Raw genomic sequence first — 14,365 nt, forward strand, 5'->3', positions numbered from 1 at the left:
AGATGTGTAAGCCAGTTAGAGCAGTATCACTCCAAATTGAAGCACCATTAGTTCTCCTCAGATGTGTAAGCCAGTTAGAGCAGCATCACTCCAAATTGAAGCAACACCAGTTCTCCTCAGAGATGTGTATGCCAATTAGAGCAGCATCACTCCAAATTGAATCGACACCAGTTCTCCTCAGAGATGTGTATGCCAGTTAGAGCAGCATCACTCCAAATTGAAGCACCACCAGTTCTCCTCAGAGATGTGTAAGCCAGTTAGAGCAGCATCACTCCAAATTGAAGTGCCAACACATGTTCTCCTCAGAGATGTGTATGCCAGTTAGAGCAGCATCACTCCAAATTGAAGCGCCATCAGTTCTCCTCAGAGATGTGTATGCCAGTTAGAGCAGCATCACTCCAAATTGAAGTGACACCAGTTCTCCTCAGAGATGTGTATGCCAGTTAGAGCAGCATCACTCCAAATTGAAGCACCAACACCAGTTCTCCTCAGAGATGTATATGCCAGTTAGAGCAGCAATGCTGAAAATTGCAGTGCCAGTTCTCCTCAGAGATGTGTACATCAAATTGCAATAGGAAGATTAGAGTACTGGTTTCTCTTAGAAAGAGACGTGTGTCAATCAGACTAGCACCACCAAAGTGCAATAGGAAGGTTAGTGTAGAAGAGCCATGAGACATTCTAAAAGTAATCTGCCAAATACAACTGCTCAACACATCAGTTCCCCTCAGAAGAGCCTGCAACACTTGAAAATCAATGCGTCAAATACAATTTGGTACATGAATTTAGCACATTCTGTGCCTCTTTCTCTCTGTCTCTGAGACACCTTTGTTAATTCTGTCTGTGCCAGTCTTTATGAATTCCAGGGTATGTCTTTTCTCTAAAATAAAGTTCCTGTTTACTGTTTTCAGCAGAGTTCAGTTTGATCAGATGCTTTACAAGCCGATAGTGACATGTAAACAAAAAAACCTTAACCAGAAGAGACAAAATCTTCCGGTTTCATACAGCATAGAGATGATCAGGGAATGGAATTGCCTCCTTCATCTCTATGGTGTGCTGACCCAACTGGCCACTTCAGTCCCAGGCTCCCCAATGGAATAAGGAGAGCACAGGAAGGCAGCTGGTGGCAGTGAGAGGAGGGAGGACAACCTTTTGCCACCTGTTTTCATTAAAGAGCATCGCTGGCTCTAACAAAACATACCAGGGTCCTGCAGTCAGGTAGCTGCAGCCATGAAAAGGAAACAAAGTAGCCAGGGTGCAGGAATCAATAAAACATAGTAACAATTTATTAGAAACAAATATCCGAACTTCCATCTTGGTAGGAAAGGTGCAGCACGATCAAGGTAACAGTCTGACAGATGGAATGACAGAAAGCCGCAATGGCTGTGTGGTAAATGGAGACAGGACCCACCAGGCTGCCACGAGACATTGGCGTTACCAGCTCTCTTTGTCAAGCCTCTCTTGACAAATGAAGTGGAGCTTCTGAAACGCGTTGTGACCACCCACTCCTGCTCACCTTGATCCTCTGGTGCACAGCTCTGTACTTGTAAGAGTGTTGGTAATGCCACAGCCTCGTGGCAGCCTGGCAGGTCCTGTTTCCATTTACTGCACACTAACACACACAGCCATTGCGGCTTTCTGTCATTCCATCTGTCAGACTGTTACCTCTCTGTTACAATCGTGCTGCACCTTTCCTACCAAGATGTAAGTTCGGATAATTGTTTCTAATAAATTGTTACTATGTTTTATTGACTCCTGCGCTAGGGTTGCCACCTCATCCCTTTAAAACTGATTATTTAAAACTAATTATTTAAAACACATATTAATTACACAGGTTCTGTGGTTGATTAAGGTGGTAATAAACTCACTTAATGACTTATTTGCATTAAATTAGCCTCAGAACCTGTGTAATTAATACGTGTTCAGTTTTAAAGGGATGAGGTAACAACCCTATCCTGCGCCCTGGCTACTTTCTTTCCTTTGCATGTCTATTTGGATCTGCGTCTGATCTGTCACTGCTGAGGAGCTGCAGAGTCCATCATCTCTCCACTGCACTTACTCCTGTCAACCATCCCTCCCATCTCTCCAGTGGGCTCTCATCACCCTCTTCTCGACTGCATCGGAACCCTTTAATCTGGCTACACCCTTTGGCTCACTTGTGGATCTTGTTCATGCCTGATCCATCCCACTTTGGGACTGGCCTCTGATCCGCCTCTCCCCTGTGCACCTACTGGAGGTTCTGGATCTACATATGACTCTGTTGCTGGACCTGAGTTAATTGAGCCACTCAATCTCCATTTTTAATTTTATGTTACTGAATGATTTTTCCTTCACAGGACTGTGAGCACTAAGTTACTATTTTAGCTGCAGCCATGACCCTGGTAAAACCACTGAAACCAGAGGATGTACGAATATGTCCATATGTGGGAAGTGCTTAAAGTCCAACTTCTGCTAACACCTATTAAGCAGCTACAGCAACAAGATTAAAAGGTTTAAACCCTATGAATAATGCGATTGTAAGCACCCCTGTTATTAATAAATATTTGCTCTCGACCCCTGTAGATGAATCGTTCACTGGACAGCTTGGCCTCTTAAAGGAAGTGGAAAGTGAACAGGTGTACTGATAGGCGCAACAGTTAATAAAGCTAAGCGACTTAAAAACTGCTGTGTTAATGCTAGTGACAGACTACAAATATACTGTATGTCAATTTTAGTTTTGCCTATACTTACACTTTAATTAGTACAGTGCTGTTTTATACAGACTTCAAACCTGGAAAATAACCACCAGCTCTAAAATTTACATTTCTGAATCGATCTTTCCTCTTTGTGGATGCTATCTGCTTTCCCTATGGTGTGTTAAAATAGCAGACTGGAGTACTGGCACCATCTAGTGTCTATATCATTAGACTACGCAGACAGCTGGAATAAATATATAGATATACAGATAAAATGGTACAACTAATGCTTGAGTGAAAAACATATAAGCAGGTGAGAGTAGAAGTAGCTCAGAGTGCCAGGCAATTATATTTTGTCCACTGCCTGCTGAAGTCCTGCATCAGGACTAAGGACTCATTTGCACTTGTGTTAGCCCTCTGAAGAGTTATCCATGGTGGATTGCTTTTCAGAAGGCGTTTGACAGACAGTGAGGAGGCATTATTATGTTGCCTTCCCACCACCTGTTTTACCCCTAAAATTTGATCTAGGGAATATCCGATTGCCTCTCGGGGAATGAGGAAGGAATTTTTTCCCCTGCAGGAGCAAATTGGATCCTGCTTTGCTGGGTCTTTTGCCTTCTTCTGGATCAACTGTAGGTGTAGGATTATAACTTTTTTTTTTTTTTAATATGGTTGAACTGGATGGACTTTTGTCTTTTTTCAGCCAGACTAACTATGTAACTATATGTAACTATGTAAGTCCACATGTACACTGTGCAACTGTGCAGTACACACAGATATGGGATGGTTGTGATGCAATCTCATTCACTTAGAAGGGATATGTTTGATGAGCGGTACTGCCCAACAAACAGGACAGGGGATCATTTATTCTGTGGCTGCCACATGTGTATACCTCTGTATGACTGCCTTTGCATCTTAGGGGGATGGTAAGAGGTGATAAAAACATGGTAAGCTACCTATTTTTACCAACCCTCACTTCAAGTGTAAATGAAGCCGTATGGGAGTTCCAGTTTCTGTCATCTAATTTGCTTACATAAGATTTTCTACATGTTCCATGGAACATTATTAAAGTGTTCTTTGCAAGGTCTCCTCTAAATATAAATAACTACCAAGATTTTCATATCTTAAAGTGGATCTAAAGCAAAGCTTTTGTTTACATTAATGCATTCCCTGTATTAAGGTAAAAATGTCCTAGTAGCATTTTCACCCCCTCACCCCCCTAAATACTTACCTGTGCCCTCAGTAGATCCAGCACTTTGTCTTACTGTAGCAGCTCTCTCCTCTGCCTGCATTCACACGACAGGGCAACCGGAGCCACTGGCTCCTGCTTATTTCAGTCAAATCATGTCAGCAGACAGCATGGGGCAGGGCCAAGACAAGCTGTGTGTATCTATGGATGCACACAGCCTGGCTCTGCAAAGAAAGCCCGCATGTCTTCCCCAAAAGCAAGCAGCTTGCTATGGTGGCAGGCACATAAAAGGAGGAGCCAAGAGAACCAGCGGTGGACCTCATAAGAGGAGGTTCAAACAACAAAAGAATAGTAGCATGGGATCCTCATTAACATAGTAAGAAACATTTATTAAACAATTAAAATAGCACACTTACATGTAGGTTTCTTGACATTCAGCATACGGATTGAATGTGGACACTGCGAAGCTGGTAATGTGCATTGGTAGCTCTTACTTCCCATAGGGAAACCAGATTTGACAGCAAGTAAAAAAATGCCAATGCCTGGAATCCTACAGCGCTATCCACTGCTTCATGGCAACCCCTACGTGGTACTGAAAGGAATGGGGGTGGTACACGAGGCTGAACACTTCTCTCACTGTGCCTGCACCATAATTGTCCCTAAGTAGAGCATTATTTGAGCTTAGGGACAATCAAAGCCCAGTGAGGGGAATGTCCAGCCTACTGTGCATATACAGGTACCAAAAGGTACCTACAGTATGTTCCCAGCTTATAAAACGACTTTTTAACCCATGAAAATCTTCTCAAAAGTCGGGGGTCGTCTTATACGCCGGTATACTGCATGCTGACACTTGGTGTCAGGGCAGCACTTTTTAGGGTGCCGCCGCCACCCCCCCCTTCCAACGGAAGGGACACTAAGTACAGGGGTGGGCAGGGGGCTGCTGTTTCTTATCTGGCTCCGGTCCCAGTCCCACGACGATCCAGTCCAGGAAGCACGGCTGCTCCTTCATTCAGTTCGGCTGCTCGATGTTCGTGCGGCCGCTCGGCTCCGCCTCCTCACCTGTGATTGGGCGCCAGTACTGTAGCTCAGGTAAGGAACACAGGCGGCCAATCACCGGTGAGAAGGCGGAGCCGAGCGGCTCCGCAAAAATCGAGTGAGGGAGCGGCCGGGAAGTGTGCCGTGCAGAGGTGCCGCTGCAACCACATATGCTGGCTGCAGCAGCACCATGCTGGAACAGGGGTCAGCAAGTGTCATTGGTGTCAGTGGGAGGAATAGTGCCCCATCATTGGTGTCACTGATACTAATGATGGGGCATTATTCCTCCCACTGACACCAACGATGGGGCACTATTCCTCCCCCCACTGACACCAACGATGGGGCACTATTCCTCCCCCCCCACTGACACCAATGATGGGGCACTATTCCTCCTCCCCACTGACACCAATGATGGGGCACTCTTCCTCCCCCCCCACTGACACCAACGATGGGGCACTATTCCACCCCCAACTGACACCAATGATGGAACACTATTCCTTCCCCCACTGACACCAATGATTGGGTACTATTCCTCCCACTGACACCAATGACGGGGCACTATTCCTCCCACTGACACCAAAGATGTGGCACTATTCCCCCCACTGATACTAATGATGGGGCACTATTCCTCCCACTGATATCAATGATGGGCCACTATTCCTCCCACTGATACTAATGATGGGGCACTATTCCTCCCACTGACACCAAAGATGTGGCACTATTCCCCCCACTGATACTAATGATGGGCCACTATTCCTCCCACTGATACCAATGATGGGCCACTATTCCTCCCACTGATACCAATGATGGGCCACTATTCCTCCCACTGATACCAATGATAGGGCACTATTCCTCCCACTTATACCAATGATGGGGCACTATTCCTGCCACTGATACCAATGATGGGGCATGATTCCTCCCACTGACACCAATGATGGGGCGCTATTCCTCCCACTGACACCAATAATGGGGTGCTATTCCTCCCACTGACACCAATGAGGGGTCACGATTCCTCGCTCTGACACCAATGATGGGGCACGATTCCTCGAAAATCTAGTGAGGGAGTGGCCGGTAAGTGTGCCGTGCAGAGGTGCTGCTGCAACCACGTATTCTGGCTGCAGCAGCACCATGCTGGAACAGGGGTCAGCAAGTGTCATTGGTGTCAGTGGGAAGAATAGTGCCCCATCATTGGTGTCACTGATACTAATGATGGGGCATTATTCCTCCCACTGACACCAACGATGGGACACTATTCCTCCCCCCACTAACACCAATGATGGGGCACTATTCCTCCCCCCCACTGACACCAACGATGGGGCACCATTCCTCCTCCCCACTGACACCAACAATGGGGCACTATTCCTAACCCCCCCCACTGACACCAATGATGGAACACTATTCCTTCCCCCACTGACACCAATGATAAGGTACTATTCCTCCCACTGACACCAATGTTGGGACACTATTCCTCCCACTGACATCAATGACGGGGCACTATTCCTCCCACTGACACCAATGACGGGGCACTATTCCTCCCACTGACACCAAAGACGGGGCACTATTCCCCCCACTGATACTAATGATGGGCCACTATTCCTCCCACTGATACTAATGATGGGGCACTATTCCTCCCACTGATACCAATGATGGGGCACTATTCCTCCCACTGATACCAATGATGGGGCACTATTCCCCCCACTGATACTAATGATGGGGCACTATTCCTCCCACTGATACTAATGATGGGGCACTATTCCCGCCACTGATACTAATGATGGGCCACTATTCCTCCCACTGACACTAATGATGGGGCACTATTCCTCCCACTGATACCAATGATGGGGCACTATTCCTGCCACTGATACCAATGATGGGGCATGATTCCTCCCACTGACACCAATGATGGGGCACTATTCCTCCCACTGACACCAATGATGGGGCGCTATTCCTCCCACTGACACCAATGATGGGGCACGATTCCTCGCTCTGACACCAATTATGGGGCACTATTCCTCCCACTGACACCAATGATGGGGCACTATTCCTCCCACTGACACCAATGATGGGACACTATTCCTCCCACTGACACCAATGATGGGGCATGATTCTTCCCACTGACACCAATGATGGGGCACTATTTCTCCCACTGACACTGATGGAGTACTATTCCTCCCACTGACACTAATGATGGGACACTATTCCTCACACACTGACACTAATGATGGGGCACCATCATTGGTGTCAGTGGGAGGAATAGTGTTCCATCATTGGTGTCAGTGGGAGGAATAGTGCCCCATCATTGGTGTCAGAGTGAGGAATCGTGTCTCATCATTGGTGTCAGTGGGAGGAATAGCACCCCATCATTGGAATACCATACTGAAATACCATACCATATTGAAATCAAATCTGATGTTTTTTAATTTTTATTTGGTGTGCGTTGGAAGAGGGGTAGCCTTATACGGCGAGTATAGCCCAAACCCTATATTTTAACAGGAAAATTAGGGGGTCATCTTATACGCCCAGTCGTCTTATACGCCAGAAAATACGGTACCTAATATTACCTTTATTAGCCAGGGTTAGCCATATCAGCTATCCTTTTGTCCAACAAGAGTGCTGAAGAGTTGCACACCACTAAAGTGCTCTCACTAGACACAGAGTGGTAGCTGGTGGGGTTTCACCTTGAAGTCAAGGAAGTCAAACCCCATTAAAAAAAAGGTAAACTAGATCAGAAAGGCCTATAGGAAAGACTTTTCTGGTTAATATAGGGAGTACAAGGAGAAGATGCCTTCTGGTGTCTGTTATTCAAGCTGGACCTTTATAATCTTAAATTGCCTATACAGTTCATATTTGGTCCCAGTGACACAAAAATTTAAAATAAATTATGATGTGCATCTATGATTTTTTTCTTTCCATTTTTGAAGTGCAAATCTTTAGTGATTAGGGTTCTACCCAAACAATTGCTTTAGCTGATATCTTTAATAAATTTGTAGACATTGTAAGCACTGTGTAAACTATAATTGGTTTAATAAGTATTAGATATCAATATGAAAGTAAAGATCTTTGCTGATTTTATTGTACTACTTATGACATATAAATAACACTGACATATTTCAAGTTAGTTTTGATATTTCAGTAAAGGCAAAAAGGTGCCATTGCACAAAATTCTAATATGTACTCTTACCAAGGAAATACACATTTCAGTATAAAAATATATATACAACTGTTGCAAGTAAAAAAATTAACATTAAAAAGGAAGTTCAAGTCATGATGTTGACATTGTTATACATGCGAGAAGAATGTGCATTGATATGGGAATATTTCATCAGTCAGTCTATGCAAACCAAGAGCAGTTGAACAACGGTGAAGCTACTAGTTGGCAGCAACCAGACAATGAAGCCATACTGTAGTTCCCTGCAATGGTGATATTTGACAGACCATCAATAGTCACCCTAAAAATAAAAAAGGAAATAAGATTAGAGAGTTCTCATGTCATTATTTCTAATTTATAAAACATGAAAGCCAACCAAAACATTTTTACCAGATTTAGATAGAATAGAGGTAGGTTAGAAATTTTGAAATCTCACAAAAAATAGTGGTGCTATTATTGCTTAAAAGAAACCGTCCATATTAAATATTGATAAAACATATATATATTCTTGAACGTGCAGTAGTCCCAAAATGGTTCAAAGTTCAAAAGCAGATCAACAATTTTTTCTACTCTTTGCATGCCATCCACCTTCAACAAGTTACAATGGGCAGTTTACCAGATTCTAAGATCCTACGAGCAAAGAGGTCACACAGCACTTTGGTATTAAGTGTGTCAGGGTACCAGCATACCCAGAAAAGGTTAATTTCCTTGGATGCTCCATAGACAATTTCCAAGCTCAATAGAGGTGCAATCAAACCTGCCAACTGATACCCCTGATGTGTTAGGTGGTTTTCTTAAATGATCCATTTGCTAAGCATTATATGTTTTAGGGTATCAAAAGCCTGGTGGGTTGGTACACCTCTGACCTTTAACCTTCTATTATCTTTTGTTAATGATCAAACATTGGTTAAGGGTGGTCTTGTGCACCAGCCAAGTGTGTACAATGTTGCAGTCTTTGAGTGCTTACAGGCTGGGAAGTGTGGTACAGGAAACATGCAGACTTTAAAGCTGTTGAGACACCTAATGTTTTCAACTTATCCCCTGCATGGAAAGTAACTTGATAAAACTTGATTAACTTGGATTAACATGCGTTGAGTTAAGAAAGCCCATACCAATGCACCCCTGCATGGTACTGTAGTTGACAATTGCTTTGTGGCCATGGGCAGGTACATTGCCTACGTGTGCTGGGGTGCCATTTACACACTGCACTTATGCAAGCATAGGGCAGCACTGCTTATTGCTGTATTGTGTGTGGCAATGCATTACCACTGAGCAATAATGTAATCCTAGCCATAGACAGACTTTGCGCAACTTTGCATGTAGTTTTCATACATTTCCTTGTTGTGTTAAAACTAGATGTTTAAAATTTTATATTATGATCCCAAAAGTAACTACTATAAGAGTAAATATGTAAGCACGTCAAATGCAGATAAAATGCTAGCCAAGCTTGAGAATGGCGGATTGTTACAGCCAAAACATACTTTTATGGTATATACTCTATGTATACTTATATGGTATGTGACTTTTTGCATAATACAAGGTGTGTCCAGATTATAATGAGAATGAAGTTCCTATGATCGAGAAGGGCTCTGTTAAGGGAGAAGCTGTCCAAGGTCACTTGGGGTGGGGTGCAAGGTATACTCTAAAACACTTATTAGTTGCATTCCAGCCCTGTCAGAGTCAAGATATTCTTTTTTGTGACGTTCAGGTGGCTCGTATTAAGAAAAATGAAAGTGAGTTTGGAACAGCGGTATGCAAGCAAATTTTCTGTGAAATTGGATAAAAGTGCATGGAAATGGTGTTTCCAAAAACAGACCAGAATATGGATGCAGTGAAGTCTGTTCTCAACTGTGACCAACGGCTCACTATCAGAATGATTGCAAATGAAACAGGAATTGCCTGACAATTGTTCATGAAATCATGACTTGGGATTTGAACATGAGAAAATTGTGTGCAAAACTTGTTGCAGTCACCTGATCAGAAGGAACACTGTCAACTCGTTTGCCAAGACCTGTTTGGAAAGAGCCTGATTTTTTTGACTTGAGTGATCACAGGAGATAAATCGTGGGTGTTTGAGTATGATCCCGAGACGAAGAAGGGAAGTTCAGAATGGCATACACCCACGTCACCTAGCCCCAAGAACGCTCGCATGAGCAAATCCAAATTCAAAACAATGGCCATTTTTTTTTTATTCACGTGGAATTCTCCATAAGGAATTCATACCTACTGGTCAAACTGGGAATCAAATATTTTACCTGGAAGTTCTTGGTCGCTTGAGACAAAGAGTTTTTCGTGTGCGTTCTGAGATTGGTCCAAGACTGGGAACCTTCATCACAACGCACAGAGTCATAGCGATTGGGCTGTCAGAGAGTTTTTGGCTGAATAACACATCACGGTGCTTTCCCTACAGCCCTGACTTGGTTCCTTGTGACTTTTTCATATTGCCAAAGATGAAGAATAGTTTGAAAAGAAACAATTTTGGAAGTGAGGATAACGTCCAAAGAGCCAAGCAGGTTCTAAACTCCATCTCACTTGAGGACTTTCAGGGATGCTATGAAGAATAGAAAAATCTCTGGGAGCGTTGTGTACACTCACAAGGTGCAAACTTTGAAGGAGACAATGTTTTTATAAAATATTTTTTTAAATATAATTCTCTTTACTTTCTGGACACATCTCATATTATATGAACTTCATAAAAGGGTATGCAGCTATTAATATGCATACTTATCTTTGATGCCCTATGTATACCTTGTTTTCTCTGCACTCTGCATTTGTTTTGTGGAAAAAAATGCTTCAAAAAATATAATATAGCATGTTATATCCATATCTATACTTTTAACAGGACAGATCCACTTAAAACCAATATGTCAGATCTGGGTAATAAGTGTTGTATTTCAGTTCTTGTCATTCAGTGTTGTGTGTTCAATTACTTGCCAACATCATATTTCCACTGCTGGGATTTCTTGGCACTATGCGACACCACCATGAATTTGTAATGGTTACTATGGGTAGGCCGAAAATGAAATTCTGGTGGGAGTGTCTGCCCTCTGAAAGATTATATAGGACATCATTTGACTCAACTATGCAATGCTGAAATGGAAAGAATGACCTTTAATTTAAGTACTTAAAAAGAACACAGTATTTACCTACACAATTTTTCAACAAAATTTTATCTTTATTCCCTTGTGTTTCTTCACTGATAACAATCGCTATTTGCCTGAGAAGACTAGTATACTTATCATTCTGGAAAGCAAGTGTTATCTAAATAATTTCACATACTTACTGTTTATATAAGGTCAAGCAGCAGTCAATTATTTCTGGTGAGCTAGCAGGTAAAGCTGTGGAATTGAGGAAGGAATTTTCTAATATATCCAAACATGATCCTTGTGTTACTGGTGGAGATAATATTCCTGTAAATGTCAGAAAAAAGTATAATTGGATAACAGCTAATATACTGTAACTTTGTATACATATAGACATAAAAATAGGATATTTGACTTATTGTAAAATCTTTTTCTTGGAGTTCACTAACGAACACAGGATCAATAGGAATTCTGAAATGTATGGGTTATACGGCTGCTTACAGGAGAACTGGACACTGGTAAAAAAAAAGATGTTGGTCATCCAAGTATAACTACTCACACTTCCATTAAAACATTTTGTGGGCGCACAAAGGCTATTAATTATCTGGGGATTATGATTCCTGCTGATCTTACAGATTTGTATTCCGTTAATTACTTGCCCTTGCTTTCTCGCATCCCAAAGGATCTGGTGTCCTGGGGTTCTTCGGCTTTGTCCTGGTTCGGCCGCATCAATACCCTTAAAATGGATACCCTATCGAAATTACTATATGTTTTCCAGACTGTACCAATTACTGTCCCTAGGAGTTTTTTTCTCTCACTACGTTCCCTTTCAATTAGATTTATTTGGCGCCAAGGTTTCTCACGATTAAAATATAGGGTACTTACGTACCCAAAGTCCGGAGGCGGAGTGGGTTTACCAGACTTTGAACTGTACTATCGAGCCACACTGCTAGCCCGAATGCTTGACTGGTTTCCCAGACCCTTCCTTAAAGCCTCTTGCATGATTGAACAAGATTTGTAGCCGGTTGATCGTCGGGCTTTGCCGTGGGGTTATGGTCGAGACCACCGGCATTTTCTTGGCCTGCCCTCGGTTACTGTGGCTGTATTGCGATTATGGTACCAACGGGGCATTGTTGCTCTTTTATTGTCTGATCCCTCTCCCTTATCACCCCTGTTTGACAACCCCGCTCTTCCTCAGGGGTTGGGCTCTTCTGTCATCGGTCCCTTTCTGTGCACCCTCTGGCCCGTAGCTCGAGACTTTGTTTGCCCTCAATCAGGTCTTACTCTTCTTCGGGGCGGATCTAGGGATTGGTTGACCACTTTACACTTATCCTCATTTTGTAAAAACCTGCACTCTTCTGACATTCATCGTCCGCTTACTGAGTTTGAGCGACTGTGCTCCCTTTCTAATCTGCCTAGACATGTCCTAGTCTCCCTATATAAAGTTCTGCATAATGCTCTTCATTCCGATCTTCCCCCCTACACCAAAGGGCTCGTGATATCGGTATAGACATCCTGGCTGCAGACTGGTCCACGTCGTTCTACTTCACTCATAAATTGTCTATTTCTTGTTATTCACAAGAAAAGAACTTTAAGCTCTTTTCCCGATGGTACAGGGACCCCCTCTCTTTACACAAAATATTTCCTTCTACATCTAATCTATGCTGCCACTGTGCTAAAGCTGTTGGTACAAAACTCCATATCTGGTGGGATTGCGACCTAATACAATCCTTCCGGAGACAGGTCTTTTCTATACATGACAGGATCTATGGTGAGTCCTTGGCCCCCTCGCTGGAAATTGCTCTCCTCTCTAAATTACCGGGCTCACTGGCTGAACAGAAAAAAGATTTGCTGCGCTTCTTTCTATCCGCGGCCCGCCAATTGATACCTCTCTTTTGGAAGTCGGCTTCTCCCCGCCTCTTCCCCTGTGGGTCTCCTTACTTAATGATACCATGCGTATGGAGGAAATGCTGGCATTTGCCAATGATACCTATGACAAACATAAGTTGTTGTGGTCAGTCTGGCTTCATTTCTCCTCCTCTTCGTTTCTCTGAGATTTGTGTTCCCCTGTCGTGCCTTAATGGAGTTATGCCCTGCTCCCCCGAGTCTCTTTCATTTGGGCATGTTCCTCAGTGAAGCCCTGCGGTCCGTGTTGGAGTGCGACCGTTGAGATCACCCTGTTGAGATTCTGATAGATGGTCACCTTATCTACATTTGCTGCCATGTCCATCTCCTGACCCTTCTTCTTTGCTTTCCTCTCTTTCTCCATTATCTTTATATCTAGTGTCTCCCTCTACCCTCTCTCCTCCCCCCCCCCCCTTTTTTTTCTCTCTTTCTTATCTCCCTTTCTCTTTAGGTGAATTATTTTCTTTCTTTTGGTATTATTTCGGTATTGTTGAATATCTCATGTCTGGGGATGCCCCCTTTATAGCTGTGTATGGATTCACCTTCCTTCATCCCCATAGATTATACTGATATCTATACTGTTGTTCTTTTCTTTTTTGCCCATTCCATTGTTGATATTCTTATTATTTTCTTGCTATGTATTGTTTACTTTGATATAAAATTCAATAAAGACAAATTTGCCTTTAAAACATTTTGTGGGAAATCAGTGGAAGGATCATAAAGAAGTAGGGGTGGAACCTGCATCCCTCAATGAGCTACAAGAAAAGGATTTTAGGGTAAGTCAAATGATCATATGACTGCTGATTGCTTAGTTCTCAGTCTACTCTGAACAGAGAGCAGTGACAGTCAGTCACTGCTCTCTGCTGTGCTCCTCCAGTGCTTACTGGAGTGCCGGACTGGCAATGTGGTGGGTGCAACTGGCTCCAGCTCTCTGTCATATGCTAAAAGGCAGAGCCAGCTGTCAATCAGGTAGCATGGTGGATCCCAGCAAAATTGTTGAGATTTTTCCAGAGCCTGGCACAACTCTCCCCCATCAACTGAAAGTGGGCTATAGCCTGTTTTTAGCTGACTCTGGGTCACAGAAGTACAAATAAAAATGTACTCCTGTGACCTACAATAGAAGTATGGCCAAAAAACACCTTTGGTCATACTTCTCTTTTAAGCCCATACTTAAGCTTGAACAGTAAGTTGCCTGAGAAACCTAAAAATGGTGGAAGAAGAGGCAGGTTGTCCCTTAAGGGGATCTTCCAAAATGCCAAAAGGTCAGTCTGACAGATATAGTTGAGGGATAAACTCGCACAGCTTGTACCGCATCCAAGCAATGGATCACGAT

The 14,365-nt window shown here is 43.3% G+C and overlaps 1 protein-coding gene across 1 annotated transcript in view; it reads right to left on the reverse strand.

Annotated features, from left to right (window-relative positions):
* Positions 1 to 7,941: 7,941 nt before the first annotated feature.
* Positions 7,942 to 14,365, reverse strand: part of SLC28A3 (solute carrier family 28 member 3) — a 92,412-nt gene continuing 85,988 nt past the window's right edge. The window contains exons 17-18 of the mRNA XM_089662091.1: positions 11,328 to 11,454; positions 7,942 to 8,345 (exon numbers count right to left, since the gene is read on the reverse strand). Of these exons, the coding sequence (XP_089518217.1) occupies positions 8,228 to 8,345; positions 11,328 to 11,454 (245 nt within the window). The 3' untranslated portion in view covers positions 7,942 to 8,227. The remainder of the gene's footprint in view (positions 8,346 to 11,327; positions 11,455 to 14,365) is intronic.

The sequence above is a fragment of the Staurois parvus genome, unplaced genomic scaffold (assembly GCF_062004578.1).
Source record: "Staurois parvus isolate SC_StPar_1 unplaced genomic scaffold, SC_StPar_1.0 ptg001432l, whole genome shotgun sequence".
NCBI lineage: Eukaryota > Metazoa > Chordata > Amphibia > Anura > Ranidae > Staurois > Staurois parvus.